This window comes from Aythya marila, assembly GCF_965140915.1.
Source record: "Aythya marila genome assembly, chromosome: 3".
Lineage (NCBI taxonomy): Eukaryota > Metazoa > Chordata > Aves > Anseriformes > Anatidae > Aythya > Aythya marila.
In genome coordinates this window covers 28446641-28471774 of record NC_139044.1, presented here as the reverse complement: position 1 = coordinate 28471774, position 25134 = coordinate 28446641, and the positions used below count along the sequence as shown (strand labels likewise).

The following is a 25134-nucleotide window of genomic DNA, read 5'->3' as shown; positions in this document are numbered from 1 at the left end:
TGTGGAGATTTGGTTAGGAGGAGGGTACATATTAATTATCATTGTCCCCCACCGCCTCCTTTACTTCTGTTAATTAGTTCAGGAGTTTAATATCTTCCCTCCTTCCGTTGTTTATTCCTAAAAAGAGCCTTTTCTTGCAGCAAAGAAAACTTTTGATTTCTCCATGTGGTGGATTTAAAGAAAAAAAAAAGTCTTGATAAATTTGGTACTTGGAGAAGTAGAAAGAATAACGCAGTTATTTCAGTCTCAGACATTTGGTGGACAGGTGCTACACAAGTTCCTACGTAGCTTTGTCTACTTCAAGACTAATATGTTGCATACCCTTACTACTGCATCCTGAGCTTTTCATATGCAGACATTGCCAATCGATGATTGTCTGGCATATAGTAGACAAATAAATGCTAGGGGTTAGCATGAGATTAGCAACTAATTTTCTCTTTCAGTTGATCTTATTTTCAATTTTTTTTTCTCCAAAGGCAAGGAGCTGGTCAGCCATAACTTGTGTATTTTCCTGTTTGACAGTTCCAAATAAAAAATAAATAAAAAATTGCATCACTATATAGGAGTATGGTTTTCTTTCTTTCTCTAAAATCCTTTCTTATTTCTTGTTTGGCGAGTGCTTTTCAATATGAGTTTCCAGGATAATGTGAAAGAAGCATGAAAATGGATACAAACATGAAAGGAAATTAAGCTTGCCCCAAAAGGCTAAAGGAAAGCAATATCTTATCCAGATGATTTAGTTTAAAAATGCAAAAGGGAACTTGTAAGCCTTATTTATTTTTCTTAAATATTATGTGCAAATTCAGCAATCTGATATCTGTATTGAATTGAAAAGTGGAGAATGAAATAGTGGTTGAGGTGTACTGTAGCTCTGCGTTGCAGATTGTCTTCCAGTTACTAGTATATATCAGGGATTTTTGGTTAGTCACAATATGCCTTAAATATTACCAGAATGAATCTAACAACTGTTTAACCCCAAGATTTCCTCCCCACCCTCCAAATTTTCTTAAGTCTTCCATCTTAGATCATTGATAACAATAACTCTTTATGGGAACATTTTATGTTTCCTCTTACCATCATCTTGTCTAAGCATAAAAAGTCAATTTTGGATTATGTTTACAACTGAAAATTTAGGTGTGACTGCTTCCTACCCAAGTACTGACTTCTGCACCTGAATCTAGACGCAGGTCAGTGGCACTGCAGATGGTGAATTGCTTTTCACCTGTTACCTGAGTTGTTGGTTCTTCTCTACAGAAATGTTCAATTTTCTGTTGTGTCATGGCTGGTGTGAAGCTCAAGGTACTCTGGGCAATCCTGTGTCATTGTTTATCATGATTTCATGCACCCAAAGAGTTTTCAAGTAAATCCTGAAGCATACAGTGGTAACAAAACTGTTCTTTCTGCTCAAGCATATTGAGGAATGTTTCTACGTGTCTCAGGTTGATTGTTTGCAAATGATGTGGGCTGAATGATAAAATGAAAATGTTGACCTTAATGGTATGCTTGAGGAAAAAATTCAGATGAATGATGTTAGTGCTCATTTTGTGGCACTTGATAAGGTCTTAGGCTACAAGCATATCTAGTGACAAGCATAAAGTTTAGAGGAGCTATTTTAAAATTATTGTGATGTGCCAGTTGTAAAAGTGAGACGGTTTGCTTTGAAAAAACATGCTAGGAAGTATACCAGCTTTAAGAGGGGTAAGACAGTTTTTGACAACACATTAATCTGTCAAAGAAACTCAACTCAATGATAATACTATTGTCAAACTTATCATACTCTTTTTGAAAACAATGGAAAGTTTGAGGTTTCTTGCGTAAACTAGAGTTGGCTGTTATACAAGAAGTTGTAAGTAGGGAATGTTAAGATGATGTTTAATTCAACATAGCTACATGTAAAAAATCATTTACATTTTATTATCTTATTTAATAGATATATTTCTACCAAGTACATCTATTTAAATCATTACTGCCGCAGCTATCTTTTTCAGTGTAATTTATAGATAAATATTTGTATGCTTGTTCTACTCTTAAAATACTTGCAACATCTAAAAAAGGTCTTTTGGTCTACTAGTACTTGACAGAAAAAAAAAAAAAGGAAAGTCTTATGTTTTCTGTTATACAGTCTACTAATTAGTGCCGATAGTTCTGTATAAAAAAAAATATAAATATTTAAAAGTACTGAGAACTTGAAGTTTTTTTTACCAATACAAAAATCCTGTGAGACTACTTTTTTTTTTTTAATTGTACTTAGTACAAATACATCTCAATACTATTAAAAGCTACAAAACTCCTTTTAGAAGCAGCTGAATACTGTAGCATTTTGTGCTTTGATACTGTAAAACCATAAGCAAGAGAGAGACTTAAGAAATGTGAGCAGTGTCCCCAAATGTTTCCAGCATGGGTTTCCACTCTTGAATAGCAGACATTTAGAAAATATTGATCTCCTTTGTTGTTCAGGGATGTCAATGGAATCCAGTACTATGTTATTCCAGACGGTATGTGCTAATATCAACTTCTATTTAATTTATTTATTGTTCTAATTCTTATCCTTTAAGAATGGAGGGGAAGTGAGAGTGATGTTGAAATTGGCAAGTTTTTCTTCCTGTTGGCTCAAAATGGACATGGTAAAGGTCAATTCTCAATTTGTCAGGATGTCAGATAACTTTGTATTTCTGGTACAGATTTCTAAAAGGACAAAATTTTGTGCATATCAAAATTGAGTATGAATTGCTACCATTTATTTTCCATGAGATGCCAAAACACATCGGTAATTTTTAGATACCCATTTAGAAAACTGCTTGCCATTTGAATAGTGGCATGTCTGTCTTTTACGGAATATTTTCCTCTTGATTTTTATATATTTTAAAGAAAAGATTATTAATGCAACAGAAAAAAGGTTGAATAAACAACAGAAGCTGAAGTAGGGTTGCATTTATACAAGACAGGACACTGACTCACTCCAGTGGTCCTAATGAGATGATGAGGGTGGGTAGTGATGTGAGCCCTGGTGAAACTCTCACTCACTTTTGTAGGTTGCATTCAGAACCTGAGAGGAAGCAAACCCAGGAACAGAAGCAGGGAAGAACTTCCCACTGAGAAACTCAGTTCTTCCTGTACCTGTATGTGCGGAGAAGCACACTGAGACCATGGAGAGTTTCTTAGTGCCTCCACCCTACGTGGTGACTCCATCTCTGCTTGGAACTTGCCTGCCTTACCTGTAGCAGTCCTTAGTTTTGATCACAACCTACTGTTGCTTCAGAAAAAATGATCCTTTTGTTTGCCAGCTCTTCAGTACATCTTGGTTGGCGTAAGAGAGAGCGTTGTGTCTGCTTTCTTCTTCTCTTGCTCAGCTGAGTAACTTCTAGAGCATGTTCCTGAGTCTGCTTGCTGCATTATGCAAAATCATAGCATCTGTGTAGTTTCCACTGGTTTCTCACCACACAGCTGTGAAAAGCGGAGCATAAATTGACCAGTCTTTGTAACTTCATTGGGTGGCTGAGATGTCATAAAGAAGTTCAAGTGCTTTGAACTGTCCATATGACAGCATTTTGCTTACGCTGGTATCCAAACCTCATGTTTGGAACCATTGCCCAGTTTGTAGGAAGTGTAATGGAAGCTTAGCTGTGGTATACACTGATGCCCATGTATAGCATGAAATGCTATATACTATTTTCTTCTTGTGACTGAAAAAAATCATTTGTCTAATGTAAGTACAGATGTGCTCAAAATGTCACTTAGTGAACTGGGAACTGTGGGAAAACCGTTAGCATGAATAAATAATCATTGTGTTGTGGTATAAAAGACAGAATCAAAAAATTTTAGTTCCAAATTCTGCTCTTCTTTGAAGTGCTGGAAAATTCTTATGAGTTAGCATGTAATAAAAAAAAAAGTTTTAAAAATGCTAACGCATGTTCAAAAAAAATAGTTTCGCTTATTTTTTTTGGCATGCAGTAAGATTTTTGTCAAACCTTTTGCATGATGGTATAGTTACACACATTGTATTGAAGAGCATATATTGAATCATGAGGACAGGTATATCTTTTAGCTTTTTAAAACATTTCTTTTTTTACAGTAGCTTTGAACTGTGTTGCAAATTTGTTGTCATGAAATCACAAGTGAGTAAATATTAAACAGGAGTGCTTTACATTCACTAGTGTCTACAGACTTAGTCAAATAGTCTACTGCTGCTTCTAATCGTGCGTTAGGTAACACTGCCCTCAGAGGGCCAAGGTAAGTAAATTCAATCTCAGAACCACTGGCATTGCTTCTGATATTTTACTTGACCTGGCATTAATTACAGTTGTTTCTTTTAAAGAAAAACTGCATATGCCTATAGTTATTTTTTAAAAGTTTATTTACTATAATTTTGTTCTTAGACACATTCACTTTTTTTTCCCCAACTGTTTATTAAATGCTAGTGCAGGGGAACTACGGTCTGATTTAACACAGAAGTGCCTCTTAAAGGAAAAAAAAAAAAAAAAAAAAAGAGGAGAGAACCATATTTGTATATTATTTCTGTTAAAGCCATTTTTGTAAATTGGTGACACAGACGAGAGGCAGATTTTTGGTGTTCTCTGCTTGGAGGGCTTGGTTATTTTTTTTCCCTTCCCTTAAATCTCACTTATGTCTGTGTGGCAGCTGTTGCTTCTTTTAAGGAAGCAAGTTTTTGAACTCAGGTTTCTGTTGCTTATCAGCACTGTATATTAAAGACATTTCCTTCACACCTCTAAAACCATTTACATATTAAAAAATGTAGATGTTTTGCAAAAGTGATCTTTTAAAACTTACAGTTAATTAATTAATTAATTTATTTATTTATTTTAATAATGAGATTAATTTGGCTTTACTAAGTAAGTTTTTGAGAATTTCTAATTTTCCATATGCTGGGGATTACAAATGGATGAGGCTAAAAACTGCAACCATTGAATGCAACTTGAAGTGTATGTTTGAAGAGATGATTTGAGTCCTCAGGTGAAGTGAAAAAATTGCAAACTTAGAGTGATATGGTTAATCTAATGTGGGTTTGTTGTACACTCACATGGTTTCTTAGAAAACACTTCTTTGTGAAGCTCCTCCGCAGTATCAAAACTACAAACATTGCATCACTAGAATAAACATATTTTCTGAAATGTCCTGAAGGCAGGATTCTTGTTACTATCTGTCAAAGGCAAAAAAGAAAAATCATTACAATTGCAGTAGGCAAGTACAGAGCTAGCTGCAAGGGTCATGTTCTCTGAACAGACCTTCTTTAAGCATTCTTTGTTACTGTTGTTATCCAGTGTATTTATTATTAAATCCAGCATTAGTTAAAGAGTTGCATTTTGTGAGGGTGCTTTTGCACAAAGATCAGATTGTATTTTCATGTGCCTCAAGAATGCTCTGCTGTATTATTTCCACTTTGGGGTGTATTCTGCTAGTAGCTGTTAAAAAAGCACACCCCAACAACCTAGACCTGATTCTAAATTTGTATTGTGAATATGTATTTATTGTCTGTACATATTTGAGATATGCATTTTAGTGCCTCTTTTCTCAAGCAGCTTTAAAAACTTTGACAAGAATTAAAAACATGTATGTATTACTTGGCTTTCTTTGCTGTGGTGGTTGAAATTAGAGACCTCTTCTTACAGTCTAATAAATAGATTCTATGAGTACATGTTTTTCAACTTAGAAGGGTGTAAATTTAAGCAAAATAATAATTTAGCTTACATTAACTCAGCAGGAAGTCGGGTACAAACTGATTAATTCTCTATGGCAGATCCACTGCTTTTTTAAGTACCACAGCTACATTTCATTAAATTGTCAGGCTGTCTTGTGTGTTGGTTAGCCTGTGTGGACTCCTTTCTCCTGGAATTTCTTTTCACTTGAATTACTGACTTTCCAGATGTAAACTTCTTGTTGTTTGTTTTTTGTTACTTTGTTTTTTGTTGTTTGTTTTTTGAGGTACTTGTTAAATGTACACCCCAGACATATTTAAAGTAATTAAATACTGCTTAAACTATGAAAGATGTTTTTGTTTTATTTGGGCTGGTAAAGTAGAAGTCATGAAAGTGTTTTTTCTTTCCAATACTCTGTTGTGTTTCAGTGTTGGGTTTCTTATTGTTGTTATCTTGTTTTTTTTTTTTTTTTTTTTTTCTTCCTCTTTTTGTATGGAGGATTTTTCTCTTTCAAAACTGTCCATTAAACATGTCTATTAAGAAGTATGGACTAAAATATTTTTCTGTCGTTAAGCAAATACTATAGAAGGAATGTGGTTATAAGAGATCACCTAGAGTGCATCTTGGGAGCCATTAAACCACTTCAGCAGTTAAGTGAACTGCTTACTGATAGCACTGTTTACTTTATTCTTCAAAAGTGTTCACCCATTTGTTAATTAAATTACAAAATAAATAAAAGGCAGATGATAAATATTCCTGTATAGGTGTTGAAGAGGGATTGGAATATTGGTCATTTCAAGGAAAAAAAGGGTTATATATTTGTGTATGTGCATGCGTTTGTACAGATGCCCTGAAAAAGGGGTGTTACTGATTTCATCTTGGGGAACCACTTAGGAGAAACATTCTTCAAAGAAAAATGTCTGTGAAAGAAATATACAGTATTCTTATGAAGCTATAGCTGTTGCTTTTAAACTGCGTGTCCTGTGTCTGGCTATAGTTTGCAGGGTGAAGGGAGAGTTGTGCTCATGGATAAGCTGTTTTTTTTTTTTTTATTTTTCATTCAATTATTTATATCTTCCTGTGATTAACTTTTGTCCAAAGTGCCTAACTCTCTTCAAAAAAGCTTGGAAGTAGTAGACTCTTCTAACAGTTTTTCTCTAGGCAGGATGTCAACTGCATAACTGACTAGATGATCAAAAATCTGTTCAGTCTTCTGCTTAAGAGACTGAGTACCTAGCAGAAGCTAAATGTGATCTTAAATGTTGCCCTAAGAAGAGAAGGGAGTAAGTGATAGAGAAGTATGCACTGCATCTCTTAAGAGCATGTGTATGTAAGTTAGTGATGGTTTCTCTTTTTTTTTGAGGCGACTAACTAGTGTTCTTACCTTGTCATCCCTAATTCTGAGAGTCCAGTCTGCTTATCTCCCCATCCAGTTTATTCCTCACAGAAAGGAGGACTTTCTTTGAAACCTGAACCTTTGAGCTGGCTTGGGTGTACTGGTGTTCTGTCCAAACTTCCCTTGAACAAGTTTTCTTCTATTAGCCACCTGCCTCCCAGTGAATGCACCTTCCAGAGAAGACTAAGATCTTGATAGGTTTTAAATCAACTAACAGGGGCACTGTCTGTCATAGCAGTCTCCTAGAAACAAGTAAGATGTAGTGTATGAGAACCTTACAGAAGGTTGTCATTATGATCTGCTCAACTTTAGGGAAGTGACCAGGCTGCTAATATTTTTAAAACTCATACTGGATGAACTGATATGTAAGGTTTTGCTTTGGCTTCAGTTCTTGAGTCCAGGCAGATTTCAGCAAAAAATGGAACATGTATTTCATGGAACATATTTAAAATGTTCTTGGAGTCATACTTTTCCTTAGGCCTATGATTATCTTGTTTTCAAATATTCAGCAAACTTAATTTAAGAAACGTATTCACCTTTTTGTGTAATTATACAGTTTTTGCGCTTTTTTTTTTTTGGGGGGGGGGGGAGGAGGGGAGGGCTTACTTTTATTTGAGCAGGGATTTCCCATTCTGAAATCAATTTAGACCAGCAGGATCAGCGTGGATGTTCCCAGCTGAACTAGCACCAAAGATTTAAGATAGAAAGCTTTGGGTCAATACAAATGTAATCAGTGCTGTATATCTGCTCTATTTTTTGGTCAAATTAAGTAACACTGAACTTTTTGAGTTTTCTCTCTACTTACGTGAAAATCTCTAGATAACAAAATCAAGTGGGTGCCTTGCTATCCAGAGATATGAATAACTAAAAGTTTTGCTACCGAGGGTCAGGAAACAAAGATTAGCCTCTAATGGAGCAATCTCGGTGTAAATTTCTTTTAATGGGTGTAAATTTCTGTCTGACCTCTGAATTGTGTAAAAGCTGTGTAGCTACAGTTAGCAGGGTGCTGAGGTAATTAAGCACTACTCAAGGACTGAGTTTAGTCCAGGGACAGTGCAGCCTCCAGTTTGTAGTCAGTTCTGAGCATTTTGCAAACTGAAAAATTGAAATAATTTTTAAGTTTCAGCCTTACTGAACTTAAAATTGTGTGTTTTTTTTTTTTTTTTTTTTTAAGTTAATATGAGTAGGTCATGATTCTTATTTCATTGTGACACATTGCTGTAATCTTTAGAGTCTCAGAGAAGTATTTTAGCATGCAGCTTACAAGTGTGTAATAAGTGGCAACTTCTAAGGACATTGGGAAATTCTGTGTTGGTACATGCACTTTTTTTTACAATGGCTTATTTAAAATCTTACTAGATGCTTGTATGTATATTATTTGCTCTGTAGAGTTGAAAGAAATCAAAGATAGGGAAAGTTGGGCTGGTCTAAATGCACTTGTATTTACCTGAGTAATTACACATTAAAAAAATGAAGTTGTTGCTGAGATTTTGGTGTGGCATTATAAAATATTGCAATATTAAAGAGATTTTTCACCCTTAAATAACAAATAAATGACACTGATTAAGGTACCACCTCTGTGCTGTCCTGTTTACATTGCAGTTTCTGAATGAATACCTCATGGCTTGCAGAACTTTCTGCTCAGACTGGGGTAGGAAGATAGTGGAGGTGATGAGTTTATGGGTAGACTTACCTTATAAAAGATTACTGGCTTCTGCTTTTTCTTCTTTATATATTCCTTTTGCTTTCAAGTATACTTGTTAAGTATGCTTTGTGTACATTCTTCATTACCTTGAGTCTTCTTACTGATAGATTATATTTTAAGGAACTTGATGTTTTTTGCCTCAGCAGAGTGAATATTCTACCTTGTAGTAGTTGAGATTTATTTATTTATTTTTTATTAAAAGTTGAGCTGTAGTGCTTATTTTCACCTGTATCAAATTTCAAACTGTTTACAGGTATGAAAATGTAGGATTTGGAAGAGTATAGTATAATAAAATTTAGGTTTATGGAGTATTACTGTACAGTTCTTGTAGCTCCTTATTACAGAGGCATTATTCTATAGCCCAGGCTTACCATTGCAATTCCATTTTCTCTTCTTTTGGAGGGAGTTAAAGTTCCTTTAAGTTCCTTTGTAAATTGAAAACATCTGAAAAGATTTTGGTATAATTAATGTTAGACACTGATGATATGTTATGCTTTTTTAATATCAAAGTTTTTTTTTCTACATTACTAATGAACGTGGTTTTTTTTTTTCTTCTTCTTCTTTAGGAGAATATATAAAAAATTGGCGGCCAAGATATTTCCTGCTAAAGACAGATGGCTCTTTCATAGGCTATAAGGAGAAGCCCCAGGATGTGGATCTGCCATATCCACTCAACAACTTTTCAGTGGCAAGTATGTATTTCCAGTATTTATTATTCTCTCAGCATATTGACAAAATATCTGTTACATATTGCTTCATGTGAAGGTCAGAATTTATTGGTAACAGTGCAAGTTTGATGCCACACGTCATGCTAGTTCCCCCCTAATCTCATGTCCAGCTCTACAGGATATTTTTACAGATGGCATTAAAAATTTTACCATGGGTTGGTTTTTGAATATTTTTTTAAATCTAAGTACTCAGTTTTTATCTTTTTTTTTTTTTTTGTCTGAGGTGTCTGTAACTAACAATAACATTTGAGAAATGATTGCTATAAGAAGAAAATCCTTGGAAAGCTTACCTGTATTCAGATCATTGACCTCATTTTTTCTTTTTTTGGTAGTATCCCTGAATTCACTTGAAAACTCAAATTAATTAGAAAATTATCTAGACTGTCAAATGGCACAAAATCATGCTAAATTATTTATCTCTTGGATAATCAGGTAATCAGCTCTCCAGCCTGGTTAATCAGTAATTTTGAGCAATCAGACAATTTGCATATATTAGCAAAGCTATGAAGTATGTATCTGTTGGGTAAAGTGAAGACATTGTGATTTCTTCTTTTCCCAGAATGTTTCTAAGAGATCAATTTGTAGTTTTTTTTTTTTTTTTTTTTTTTTTTTTTTTTTCGTCTGGCAAAGTGAGATTGATAGAAGAATGTTTCTGAATAGAAATTAAATTATTTGTGGAGCTAAACTAATCAGGCAAGAAAATCTCCCATAATATAACTGTTTTGTATATCGTAGCTAGAAACTTCCAAAAGAACACTAGAAAACCAGAAAACTTTGTCAACTTCTTTGAAAATGTTTTTAGCATACTGCAATATAATAAATAGCAGCATTTAATTTTGTAGGGGAGTACTGGAGCCACAAGAACGTGTACTTAGGGAATCTGGATACCCTTTCTCTGCATTGCTGAAGGTGGAACAAATTCTACTGAGACTGAATTTGCCTATTTTCTTGATAGGATTGTTCTTGAGATTGAGTCAGCTAGTGTATACAAAGTAATTTGCACATTTTGTTATTAAAGAAATCATCTTGTGCTCCAAGCCCATGTCTTGTCCTACAACCAGAAGAGGAAAACCTTGCATATTCTGATTATGACAGAAGTCTTCGAAATGGTATTGAGTATACAAGCCTTTTAATAAATATACAAGCCTTTTAATAAATATACAAGCCTTTTAATAATATTAGAGGCTCATTTTACCTTGTTGCTATCCAGTAAAAAAACAAACAAACAAAAGAAAACAATAATACCTTTATGTTGTTCATATGAGTGGGTAAACCTAGCATTGACTAGGTCATAGGCCATTATTCTTTAGTTATTCTACTTAACGTACGAACCCAGTCATTTGTAGCAGTTAGTAGTTTCTTAGATACTTCTTGCCCTATACCCAGCACAAAGAACACTTGTAGTACTGAAGTACTTGAAGCACTGAAGGTTTTTTTTGTTTGTTTGTTTTTTAATGTCCTGATTTACTATGCTCTTCATTGCATTTCTAGTCTTCCTTTGCCATTACAACTAGAATGATGATCCAAATAGTCGTGTTGCCAAGTTGATTGACTGGTGTTGATTTTTTTTTTTTCTGTCCTGATACCCAGAGGCCAATTTATGTAATGCTGATATTAGAATGCTGCCACTAAACTTTGTTTTGATGGGAATTGGAAGATTTCTTATTGTTTCCCCCTCAAAAAAAAAGGGGAGGGGGGGAGGAGCAGTGAGCAGGGAGTCCTTTCTGCATCTTGCAAAATACAGTTTTGGTAAGCAAGATGAGTTTTTCTGTTTTCTGACAGGAAAAGCAGTAGTTTAATCAGAAATCACTGCTGATCAGGGAAAGAATAGAGAGATATTTTCACTCACTAAAATAATCCTATAAAATCTAAGTGAAGTACCTATATGGAGTTCACAATGTGACAAACAAAACATTTTCTAGAATCAGAATTCTTGGATAAGATTCCAATTTTTAACTTGGTTTTAATTAAATGGTTTCTGTTTGATTTTGAATAAGAAGTACAGAATTGCATGACAAGGAAAAGCTGAAAATATAAGGCAGTATGATAATACACTCTGAATTGCAAAGGACTGTAAGTTTTTGTTCACCTATTTTATCTGTCTGAAGATGAGATCATCAGCAGGGCAAACAAACAAAAAAAAACAACCACTAACACTATGTGAATGAATTGGATCTCATCTGCAGTACCTGGTAAATGTCAAGTACTGGTCTCACGGCCTCCGATCTGTAAGTTCCTGAGCTGTTGCAGTAGGTTTGTGGCCGCAAGCAGTGCAACATATTTTTCCTGTAATAGTGAAGTACGTTTTTCATAAATTACTAGCCAGGCAGATGGAGTGTGAGATCACTGTTAATACCATCTTGATTAGGTTGGCAGGGATTTAAAGATATGTCTTTATAGTCCTATCTTCATGTAATCTTTGTAGCTATCTGTAAAGTGAGTGTGGTCTCAGTCTACTTTTGCTCTCCAAATGATAGACATCTTTGGCTCTAAGTTACAGCTTGTTATTTAAGCAGAAAAGGCCAAGGCTATGGTATTATTTTCCTTGCACTGTTGGAGTTGAACACTGGAAAGTTTGTACTGCTCTGCTTTGTATGATACTTGTTCTGTAGTTTAAAACTTCTTTATCCACTCTGTCAAACCAGTTACTTTGATCGCATAGATATTTTCCCAACAGTGTGGCCCCCTTCCTCTCTTGCAAAAGACTTTCCCAGATGTAGTATTGTTTTCCCTATAGTTGCTTCCTGATTTTTTCCAAGATAACTGTAAGAAAAGCAGAGCCAGAGCCCAACACTTAGCACTTTTCTCTCCTTGATGCTGTGTAGCCAGTGTATTCCCTCAGGAATCCTGTGAGTGAGAGGAAGGCCTGAGAACAAAACTATTTTATATCCTGTTAATGATGCTTCCAGGACTGAATATGCCTTTATTCATAATGCCTTTCTCATCAGGTGTTATTTTCTCATAGGATGGAGTGTATGGATAGCATTTCTTTTCCATGGAGTGGCTGGGGAGGAAATAGAGGGGAAGGCATGAGGACACAGCACTTGAACAGGTAGAAGCTCTCTGTAGACAGGGAGAGCCCAAGGCAGCACATGCTCCTCAGCCTGCAGTTGTCTGCTCAAAAAGCAGGGAAACTGTGTGGGCCCAGCGGTAGAAATGGTGGTGGGTCCCTGGAGGCAAGATGAAGTTGACTGAGGGGCACATGGGGCATGGCGGACTGGGGCTGGATGGAGCTGAGCCCTGTGGGTAGGTGTGGGACTGGCCCATTACTGGCTGTGCCCTGAGGCTCCCAATCAAGGGCTTGGCTTCCCCATGGGAGCTGCTCCCCAGCCCTCCTGGGGCACATGCAAATGTCAGCAGGAATGCCCTTTGCCACATACACTGAGCTGCCACGGGGTTGTGGTGGGGAGAACAACATCTTGTGACACTGAGTGGTGTGTAGGAATCACTCTGTCAAGCCAGCTTATTTTACAGAGCTTTTTTTTTTTTTTTTTTTTTTTTTTTTTTTTTTTTAACACCTTAGTTCAGAGAGAGCTGTGCTTTTGAGGTATGCTTTCAGTTCTTAATGGTCATCCCCTGACACTTAGACTCACTAAGAGTTGTGCTGTGGTATTTAGCCATGCACTGGAAGATAAATGAGGTAGGAAATTCAGTGTGGAAACTTAATGCTGATTGATGCTGGTTTTTGGGAGGTAACCTCAGAAGTATAAGCTTACCTGAACTGACTAGTTCAAAATCAGCTTAGCTCATTTCAGGTATAGACAAGCAGTTGCAAGTAATGAAGTTATTGTAGTTTGAAGAGACACTGCTGATTGACTGAGTCATGGTAACTGAGTGGGTGTGCGTTCCTAGCCCACCTCAACTGCAAAATAAAATATGTTAATTTAAATTGCTTTTGCTTAGGCATTTATGCAGTCAGAACCAGTTTAAAAATAATTTTGATTTGATTGCTGTAGCTTCTCTGTATAGGCAGGGGCCTAAAAAATGCCCTGTCTTTTAAAACTCCATTATTTTTTGAACAAAACTAGTACTCAGGCTGTGCAGCATGACAGGATTTATACCCTCAGTAGTCCCTAAAAAGAACAGTATGGTTGCACAATACTGTTTTTAAGTGGTCCAGTGCTGCTGAAGCAGAATCAATACTGCTTTGTGTAAACCACCTTGGTCTTTGACGGTCGTTATTATTAGGGAGAGCAGAGTGGGGAAGAAGAGGCGGTTGTTTCCAATCCTACTTAAGGAGCTTTTGTGGCCTTACTGGTATAAATAAATAAATAAAAACAAAACAAAACCACTTCTCACACATGCAATGAGTATGTAAGTAATCACACAGTACATTTGGGATGAGGTATCTCTAAGAATTGGCCCTTTGCCTTCATTTTGATCTTCACGCGGAGAATAATTGGAAAGAGATGTATCCCATTGCAGTAGCCTTTGAGCTTTGGCCAAAAGTGATGTCACCTGGAATTTCTATGGTATCTTGAAAGATTTTGCTTTCTAAGCACTCTGTGGTACAGCTACCCTCCTTGCCTTTGAAAAGAAATAGCAAAGGTGAAATAAATTCTAGTTATTGTGAGAAGGTATCCTTTTATAACATGTTTTTCTTATTTTTTTTTTCTTCTGTGGAAATTATTATTGATGAACCCTGGCTACTCTAAATGGAGAATCTGTACTACTTTTTACTAGTCTTAACCTTTTCAATGGGCCAGAGACAAGGTTTATTATTTTGGGGATTAAAAAATCTTCAAAACATGAGGATTGAAATGTTTTCAGGGAATGGTGTTAGGAAATGAACAGGAAAACGAAACAAAACAAAACATGCTTTAGCTGAGATCAACTTATGCATGAAAATACTTTGCCATTAGGCATGACTTTCTGTACCAGCAACTCCACAGTTAATTTTTCAATGAGATTTAATTTTGAAGTCCCAGGTGTTTTTAGTCGTCTCAACATTGGATGACATGAGCACATGGATACACATGTAACTAGTTACTTATAATTACAGTACAAATTTAATTCCGAAGTAATAATGGTAAAATTGAATAAATAATGTTCATTCAACACTGAAAATATTTATGGGGAGGAAAAGGCAATGTATATGTAGTTTACTGCATATGCAAATATGTCTATGGAAATTCAAATTCAAATCCACTGTGTATAACCAATATTACTGTGTTAGATGGGCCTATGCTCATCTTTTTGGAAAACTGGACCAGTACTTTTCTTTGGGAGGCTTTCCTATTACCTTATGAATGGTTTCTAGGTGGCATAGTTGGTATTCTGTCATTTGACTTAGAAGTTTGGATTTAGTTGTTGGCTTGGGTAGTGAATGAAAATAGGTTCCTTGATCTTATCCTTCCATTTTAATGGACAGTGCTTTCTCAGAGAGCAGTTTACTGTTACTTAGTCCCCAGTTATCTTTAAATAGGGCCTGGTATAAGCATGGCATGTCAAAGTGAAAGTGTATTGGCAAGTCTGAGAGTTTTTTATCCTGTTGTGATACACCCAGTTGCATAAATGAAATCAAGGTGTTTGTATGAAAGACAGAGGGATATATAATGTTACTACTTTCTGTGATAACAAGCAAAACCCCAGGTAAAGCCCAACAATAAGATACAGAAATCTCTCGTTTTCATTCTCTCTCTGCATGAAAGGGTGACCAGCAAGCTAGTTGTCATGATAGAAGCGTGTGGATACTACTTCAGTGCTTTTTAGAGTGGTGGAAATAAACTTTTCCAGTATGATGAAGTGCATCAACAGTGATCTTTTTCAGTTTCAAGGAATACATATATATGTTTTTTTTTTTTAATGTGTGTGTGTGTTTGTTATGCAGTCATATATGTTGTTGTGGCATCAAAGCACATACAAGTTCTAGTCATGAGCCAAGCACTGCAGAAGTGGGATTTCTACCCATACAGAACAAAAAGTCAGTCCCTGCTCCAAGATACTAAAATTCCAAATATAAAACAAGGGACAGCAGATGGATGCAAACAGATGGGGGGAGTATGAGAAAACAATGAGACAGTATTAGCCTGTAGTACAGGCAGTGGTCTCAGCACATCAACAACTAATCCATTGTCAAGGTTAGATTTTTTGTCTCTTTTCTGTTCTCCCTCCCTCCTTCCGCTTTTTAACACATCATGGTGAAGGAGAGTTTTAAGGAGGATTTAAAGGAGAACAGTACAGCAAACAGAGAGAAATTAGGAATGATTTTGAGAAATGGTGTTGAAACTGGAACAGTGGGAGGAGGATGGATGGCAGGAATGATCGTTTGGATACTGAATAAAGAGTAATAAAGAGGATGAGATTAAGCTGTGGGGATAGTCCATGTTGAAAAGTTACCACTGTCTGATGTGCTAGAGCTGTGTAGGAAATGAGGAATGTGAAGAGGAGAATGATGTGATCAAAGGGACAACGGAGAAAAATAATCTGTGGATTTTTTTTTAATTTTATTTTGTTATAATCAGTTTGGGTATGACATTTTTAGGGGAAAACTGCATTTGCTGAGACCAAGGAAAGGATATTATGTCATTCACATATATCTCTGTGTGACCAAACTTATCTTTATGGGTAATATAAAACAAAATAAACATAAACAAAATGTAGTGAGAAAAGAGGAGACCAAGGACAGAGTCTTATGGAAAGCCTCAGAGAAGAAGAGTTACCCTAGGGAGTAGATAAACAGCTGAAAGAATCGGGAAAGGAACAAGCTAAGGGAAAGTGTGTGTATACACATGTATTTGTGTGTGTATATATACATATATATATATATATATATTATCAGGGCTTTTTATACGTATATGAGCAAAAACATGTTTATCTATGTCAATGTTATGATAATGGTACATTAATTCTGCTACTTGTCTAACAAAAAAGGTCATTAGAGAAAACTGGGTATTCAGAGCACAAAGAGAGTGGCAATAATGAAAAAGTAATTGTAAGCAATGTGTTTCTACATGAGACATAAAGCATTGGAGTAGCAACTGAAGAGGCAAATGTTGGGACAGTGAGGTGTATGTCTTCTGAAGGAAAGACAGAAGAATAAGAAATTAAGGATTCAATTATAATGCAAATAAATATGTAGGTATCTGTTTATAGCTATCAGTCTATATATGGAAAAAATACATATATGCTACGCAATGAAATCAGTGGTCCAGTACTATTTCTTTTATATCATGTGATAATTATAGGAAGTTCTCTTTTGTGCTAAAACTCAGTCTGCATTAGAAATATTTTCTCAAATATGCAACCTTCTGTTCATTTTTTAGTGCATTTTTTATGGCTGCTTTTATGTTTAACATGCTTGTCTAGCCATATCAACAAATTCTGCTGAAGTTGAAAACTTCCATATATGAAATAATAATATGATACTAGTGTTGTTTCTGTGTTTTTGTTTGTTTGTTTGTTTGTTGGTTGGTTGGTTTTTGTGCTGCGGGAGTGCATTTAGGAAAAGAACACTGGTGATTATATGGTTAAAGTTATAGAATTCAAACTTTAAACTTTTTAATAAAATCTGAACAGATGATCTGTGCTTTTTTTTTTTTTGGAACTGGCAGGTTTCAGGCCCTCTAATTGGCTTCCCAGCTTTGCAGAGTAATTACAGCTTCAAGCAAACTTTGTCATCTGTGGTTCAGAATGGTGTAAAGTAAACAGAACGTTTTGAAATACAGTTTGTAGTTAGAGTTGCTCAGGAGAGTTTAACTAGCATAACTATTTAGATAGTAGCATCTATTTGAAAAAGTCTAACATTTCAGAATTGTCACATTGTTTGTGGGTAAGGAAATGAAAGTTAACCTCTGGTATAAAAAGGTAACCTTACCTTTTATTTATTTATTTATTTATTAAGGAAAAAAAAAAAAAGCTCGATAATTGAGAAATATCCATTGCATTTTTTCATACTGGTTCTATTTCATTTTTCCATTTTTTAGATCTGAAAATATTCAAGCAAGTACCACAGACTTGCTGGAACTGAATTGTCAGTTTCTGTTACAGATTTTGTATTTTGCTGCTTTGAACAAGTGTTCTCCCTCAAGGTTTTTTATCTCCTCTAATATTAAAGGGGAAAATTTTCATGACCGATGTTTAATCCTAGCAAGACAGAACGCTTTAGGATTAAAATGTGTAATTCCAAGTTGTAGATGGCTAGCATACAAGAACACAAAGTTGAGTCTGTCTGTTTACTGGCTTACTCATCTTTTTGAATGATAATTTAGAGTTCCAACTGTTTTGAGTTGAGATTCAGCCCTTTAATTACATATGTTTATGTATAGTAGCAAACTTGAAGACATTATGGTAGAGTGTTCTCTCCTCTTGGTAATGACCCAACTATCACTCGAGATTTCCAAGCCAGCTTTCAGTAGCCAGTTTCACTCATTCTTCTGTGCTTTTGTAGTTTCCAAACTATTCTCTCTGTCTAAAACTACTACAGGTTTTCCAGTAATTAGTAGAAAAATATTTTGGTAATTAGCAGTAACTGTGTATTAGAGTACTTATTCACCTTAATAGATTATTTTTTTTGGTAGCTGTAGGTGAAAGACATCCACAAAAGTTTTTATTCATGTTGCAATCATGATAGGAATGTTGTTTATCCCGTACGTTTGTATACAGCAGCATGTGAAGCATGTGGGTGACTAAATATCAGCAGACTTCAGTTACTTTTATATACTTCAGAAGGATGGGTAGCACACAACTTTTAGAAATACATTGTTCTTCCACTTCGTATTGAAACTCTTTGTTTCAGAGAGTAAGACACGAACATATTCAATTTTAACCATATACAAGGAAATTACACCTTCATCCAGTTTTAGTAGAATATAAAAATTAAAAAACACAACAAGAAACAACACTTGAGTAAGGTTTCCTGGATTTTATTTTTCAATAGCCTTCAATTGTAATGAAATGTTTTTTGTTGTTTGTTTGTTTTTATGTTTTCAGTGTCTTTTTCAATTGCCACAGCATTTTTTTTATTATTATATTTAATTGATTAAGTTGATATTTATAGTTAAAACCTGAGAGAGTTAAGTACTCTGTGGTAGTTACAGAGCTCAGTATATGCATCTATAGCTAAAATGAGTGTTTTGTTCTTGTTAATAAAGTGCATCACTTTAAGGATGGTCTGAAAAAATAATGATATGCAGTACCAATAATACATTTATGTTAGATACAGATTTACATGCATATCCATACAAGTATATATCAATAATATATTCATTATATACAGAATACCTTGTAAGTAGGTAAAGGTCATATTAGATATAGCATTTGGACATAGGCAAGTTTAATTCCACTTGTTCCTATTTTTGAGCGTTTGAGTTGGCAAACTTAAATTAATGCTATTTTAATGTATGCATTTTTGTATGTATTTGCAATCAGCAAATGAATGGTGAAATTCAAAATCTTTGGCTCTATTAGAGGCACCGGGAAGGATGTGCTTTAATTGTACAGAATTTTCTGCAAGTTTGACTCTGTACCTTTTTGCCTTCAGATTGCACTAACATAGTCATCTCTCTTTTCTGTACCTGGCAGCTTCTTTTACCTTCCTTCCTACCTCCTAAACTAGCTCATTTGTATTATCACTTTATGGTCTCTTGACCAACTGCCACTTGTAGTTTCCTCTTGCAGTCTCCCCATGTTAGCTGCAATTTAATGCTGTTCTTCCAAGTGAGCCTTATTTTATCCCCCTAGTTTTTCTTTCCCACACAGGTTCCAGTCTTTTTCTTGTCTATTTACATTCTTCTGCCTTTGTTCCTTGTGTTTTTTTTTTGTTCCTGATATCTCTTCTTTCACTTGCTGTATATCATTCCATATTGGATTTTACGTCAACCAGGTTGCTTCTTTATCATACTGTCTGAAGATAGCAAGAGTTGTTATGAACATAGTGCTTTCTGTTTAGCAGTTGTAGAGGCAGGAGATAGCTGTAGCCTCTGGATTATATTTAATGCACAGATTTGTAAGAATTTTATACTTTAGTAAGGTGGTTTTTTTTTTTTTTTTTTAAACCAACCCCACCCTCCCCTCAATTTCTTCTGCACTCTTCTCTCTCCTGCAGGTAGTATGGACAGATGTGTCACATTTTCATGGGAATACTGGAAGGATATCAATGGTCTTGGTTTGCCAAATTTTAAGTCTCATCTCCAAAACGTAGTGTTTTCCAGCAGTGTGCAGCTTTAGGCAGACACCCAGCAAAGAAAGTTTCAGCCTACGTGATTGAAGTGTGATAGGATTAAAGATGGAGGAGATGGTTTTGTTAGGGATAAGATCAGGTGATCTTAGAACAGGCAATGCTTGCAGTCTTGTCTGTTACAAAATTAGCCCTATGCTTTCCTCAAAGCTACAACTGAGGAAGTTAACAAAACAGATAGCCTGTTACCCCTATGCTAAGTATCATTGTGATTGTAACTTGGACTTCAGCTGTATGCCTGAAGAAAGGGGTTTCTTTGCTCTCATAATACTTGCAGCCAGCCACAAGCCTAACTGTGTATCCTAAGCAGCACCACTTCATCATGCTCCCCAAGGTCCCTTCATCTGCTTCTGTTCTCCGTGTTTCTCTTCCAGCTTTTGTGTTAAGTTCCCTCTTCTTGTATCCATCCTGCTCTAGCTCTTTCCACTAAATGCTGAGGACGGCTATCAGCCCAACCAAGACTTAGCAGAGTATATAAAAGCAGTGAGATTGGATCACAAAATCACAGAACTGTAGGGGTTGGAAGGGACCTTGAAAAATCATCGGGTCCAACCCCCAAATTACTGTTTACTGTTTACAAATTACTGGATTACTGTTTCTCTTTTGAGTCTACATAGTATATGCAGGTTCGTGAAATGTACTGTCATCTCCTTGAACAGCAACTAGTCTGCCTTATATAAGTTATACATGTATGGAGAATACATTGGTTTATGCATTAAGGAATACACACCTGTGTAGTACAGTGTTTACTTTATTCTTTTTTTTTTTTTTTTTTTCTACATATGTCTATCAAGCTTCTGAGGCATTCTGCTGATCTGCAGAAAAAAAATCCTATTGACAGACTTGTCCACTTCTGCCCTTGACCAATTTTCCAAAAACACCATGCCAGCCTTTACAACAGTTCTTAAATCTGGGTTTCCTCACAGAGAACCCCTGAACATCAATACTTTCATGCCTGTATTAAGGATTAAGTACAAATGCACTGTATGCCAGTACAAGTAAGTCTGATGACATTTGCTGTAGCTTTATAACAGAGACAGAGGCCATTTCTCAGATAATGGGTCCCAAAACATGTAGGTCTTCAGGCATACAAATTAATGCCTTGGACAAAGGCATTAAGCTTGTTATAAACTAGTAAAATGAAAGAGAATTGCTTTAATGTATTTTCAGTATGGAGCTGCACTTCAGAAGGTCAGTTATGAGTATGCAGCTTGTACAATTAACACTAGCAACAGGAATAAGAGAGAAGGGAAAAGCAGGCTAGAGGGTACTGAAGTATGTTGAGTGTTTAGAAATTTGCTTGGTCTGATGCGGTTCCTTGGAGAATATTTAAAATGCATTCCTGTAAAATTATGGATGACAGTTGAGGTGTCAGGACACTGAATTTGTGTGTGGGGAAAAAAGTTAGCCAATATAATATATACTTCAATGAAAGAATAGCCTGCCTTGCAAAGTGGTACGTGTCATATAACATGACTTTTGTAAAATGTCAACATTAACTTGAATAAATAATACGTAATTCACCAAGAGTAAGTGCAAGGTTTTATGCAAGATTTTTATGTTATGCAATTTTTTATAGAATTCAACTCCATTGGTGAAAGGTGCAGGCCAGCTGGTAGGTGGTAGCTGTAAAACAGAATTTAGAGTGGATCGTAAACAGGAATTCTGTTGCCATATTCATTGTTGATCAATTTGTGTACTTGATCAATGACTTGCGATCACACATTTGATCTGGATCAGGTTTGAGCAAACGATAGCGTTCTTGTTGAATTACCGGAACATGAGACGTGATGTTCATGTCAGCTTTGTGGTGGCTGCAAAAAACAAGTCATACTTTTGACAGAGTAACCTTGTCTTCCCAAAAAAAAAAAAAAAAAAAAAAAAAAAAAGTTGTTTAAATATGTTTGCATGAATAAAGAGTTCTAGTAGGTCAGAGTTCTGCGTCACACAAATGTAATTTTTTTAGTATAGTATTCTGTATTATAAAATCTAGCATACAGTCTCATCGAACCATTGCCTGAATCGATAGTGTTGTGCTCTTGTGACAGAGGTATAGTAGATAGTCTACTGTATGTCTAGATTTGAGTGACAAGAAAGATCTTGGATCTGAATGCACAACCTGTGAGGATAGACTGGTTGAACTGATGTAGGCCTGAGAAGACTGAAGAGAGAAAAAATAGTCTTCAGATGTCTAAAAGGGATAGCTGCTAAAATAAATAAACTGCTCAACAGGGCAAAAACCAACATGCTTAAATTATTGGAACAGTTGCATTAAATGCTAGGAAAAGTCTTCTAGCTATAAAATAATTAATTTTCTTATAGCTGGATGAAATATTTGCTTACAGAGGTTTTGAAATTACTACTTTGGGGAATTGTAGAAAGAGTTTAGAGAAGCAGGAGAAATAGTCTAGGTGGACCTGGTTCTGCTTAGGGGCACTAAGAAAAATCAGATGACTTCCTGGGGCAGCCCCAGGGTGTGTGTTGGGGGGTAATCCTGTTTAATAATCAGACTGGTTTCAGCATCTGAATTTTCCCAGGTAAGATTTATGATAAATCTAATCCTGAGTTGATGGTAGCCTGAGTTATTGCAGCATGATTACCATTGAAGGGAAAATGTCATATTCCTCCTGCCAGGTACAGATGGAAAAATGTGCCTTTGGCTACTGCTGTTACCTTGGCATACTGGAGCAATCTGGGATCTAATACTCTTCTTACCCTCAAAACAGACCTAGTTTGCAAATGGACATTACTCTCTTTATATGTGGAACAGAACAAGCTCCATCAATTCCTTTGACTGATTTCTTCACCTTATGGTCATTACCTTCTACCTTTTGTTCAAGCCCATGGTTATATTGGCATTCTGTATTTCCTGCTATGTGCTGGATAGGTGTATATGTAAACTATATGTATTTTATCAAAGTAATGTTATTTGCTCTTCACCCATTAACTGGCAATGTATAAAGGAGGAAATGTCATGTATTTCTCTAGAATGTCAGCTAATGAAAACAGAGCGACCAAAGCCAAACACGTTCATTATCAGATGTCTTCAGTGGACCACTGTCATAGAGAGGACGTTCCATGTAGACACTCCGGAGGAACGGTGAGGGTTTTATTTTTGTTCTGCTTTCTGTATTTGTTATATACAAGTCTCAGCTGGGATTGCTCAATAATCAGAGTGGGGAATTGTGACATTCTGAGCACTTCTGAACAGTTATTTGAAGATTTTATGTCAGCTTCTGTAAAGTATGATCCGAGCTCATAGCTAGTGTAAAAACTGCCTGCAACTAGGTAGGATGAGTGTGTTCAAATAAGCCAAAACTATGTCATGATATGTCTCTGAAGTGTGAAATTTTGAACAATAGAAGCCTGCTTTTGGAGTATTTTCCAGCCTTGCTGTCTTAGATTTTCCTTTTACTCCTCCTAATGTGCTCCTTTTTTTTTTTTTTTTTGGCACAGAAAGCAGTACGTTTGTTATAATTTATGTTGCTTATTAGCTTTTATTATTTCAGTAACACAAACACACTCTTAAGAGTTAACTTTTTTAAGACACCAGAAGCCTATAGAAGATAGGACGGTGTGCCTTGCTGAAATAATCTTTACTGTATCTCTGGTTAGATCCACTGTGTCTTTCCATTGTCCTGTTGAGACCAATACTATGGTTTGGCTTCATTGTTATTGTTTATATTAATAAGTAAACAACGATTTTGCTTTTTGCACTGTTTCCTCTTTTACATGTATTAGTGTATTCACTTAGAGCTTTTCAATTTTACCATGATACTGTTACTCCACCGTATCTTCCTTCTGTGTATGCAGCACTGTACCTCCTGCTGCATTCCATAACACCACCAGACTCCTCTTGCATCCCTTGGCTGAGCAAAAAGCAGCAGATACTGCACTTGGTGTGGGTCTGTGGTGTGCAGATTGGCCTGCTGCTAGGTCTATGCAGACCAGCCAGCATGCCAAGTAGCCAGGGGCTCAGCTGCCCCTGCTTTTCCCTCGGTGGAAACCCTCATCTGGGCCTGCGCCTTCCATGCAGCTGCTGGTTTTTGTGGTGTGTGTTGGAATTTAATTATCTTTGAGGACCTTGGATTCTGAGGGGCATGTGAAATTGGCCAATAAGTTCAGTTTTAAGAGGAGACAGACAAAGAGTTGAACATATGGTGTAGATTAATAAAACAGTTATTTTCTCATGGTGAGGGGGAACACCAAAAACACTCTTAAAGTAGCAGATTATTATCATACAATATCAGATAGGATATGACATACTATGCCCTGACCTGTATTATACCTGTAGCAAGAGTTTTCAAGCTTTCAATATTAAAGTATTGGCAAGATTAGATACTGTTAATTCTTGAAATAAACTGTGCAGTGATTCTTTTTTTTATGCTGATTAATTTCACCATTTCTGTTATGCAGAATTTGGAAAGAAATTGAAACAATTAATTTATATGAGTCTACTGTTGTGTAACATGAAAATTGCACAATGAAGCAATGTTGCATGTGAAAAACATTATATATAATTTATTTGGATCAATTTTATAAGTTTCTAATATGCTTGTTGGCCTGTTCGTGATAGGGAAGAATGGACAGAAGCAATCCAGGCTGTTGCAGACAGACTTCAGAGGCAAGAAGAGGAGAGGATGAACTGTAGTCCAACTTCACAGATAGACAATATAGGAGAAGAGGAGATGGATGCTTCAACAACCCATCATAAAAGAAAGGTAATAACCTTCAAAAATATCTAGTAAGTCTAATATGTAAGTAACTTCTGCAGAATGGTCTACTTGGTATAACAATATACAAGCAATAGTGTTTGTACACAAATTTCAGCATATTACAAGCATAAAAGTAAATACTTGTTTTATTTCAATGAAGCTGTACTGCTCTAGTTTTATTTATTTGTTATGCTGTCTGCTACAACAATTTTCAGACACAAAGTTCAACCATTCAGGCAGATGTTAGCATTCTGCTTGTTGTTTGAATATTATTTTTGTCTTTCCCTTTTCATTTGTTTACTTTTTTAGAAATACAGAAATAAAATATTTTCTTTAGACAAGTAGATTTGCCCCCTTTCTCATGCAAATAATACCCAGTACAAATTAGATGATTTGCATGAGAAAAGCTAGCAGGACTTGGCTTTTAATGACCTTGGTTTTGCTGTCTGGGAAAATAACTTTGCTTTTATTTTCAGTGACATACAAGAAAATAATATTTTACTTTTTGCTATCCTTTGCAGCTTCTGCTGTAAGTAGGAATATAAGCATAGCTGGCTACAACATACTTGTAGGTGTACCTTCAGAGTTAACAGGACAAACACACAACTAAATGTATGTTTAAAAGATAGTGTTACACAAAATTTGTTATTATTTTGTGTTTCCATTTTCTCTTGTGTTTTTGGAGGTACAGACTGCTCTTGAAGAATAATGAGGGATTCAAATGGATGTTTCTCGTTTACTACATGGGATTGACATGGC

General features: G+C 35.7%; 1 protein-coding gene across 7 annotated transcripts in view; it reads left to right on the top strand.

Annotated features, from left to right (window-relative positions):
* AKT3 (AKT serine/threonine kinase 3) overlaps positions 1-25134 on the top strand; it is a 153921-nt gene that overhangs the window by 70163 nt on the left and 58624 nt on the right. For 5 of the 7 annotated variants that reach the window (XR_014317073.1, XM_082755551.1, XM_082755555.1 and 2 more), the window contains exons 3-5: positions 9322-9447; positions 22649-22760; positions 24237-24381. Coding sequence is in view for 6 of the 7 variants with exons in the window: in XM_082755551.1 (XP_082611677.1) it covers positions 9322-9447; positions 22649-22760; positions 24237-24381 (383 nt within the window). In the remaining variant the exon portion in view is untranslated. Of the gene's footprint in view, positions 1-9321; positions 9448-10501; positions 10593-22648; positions 22761-24236; positions 24382-25134 lie in introns of all 7 variants that reach the window. The other 2 variants (XM_082755553.1, XM_082755552.1) reach the window with 1 other exon arrangement.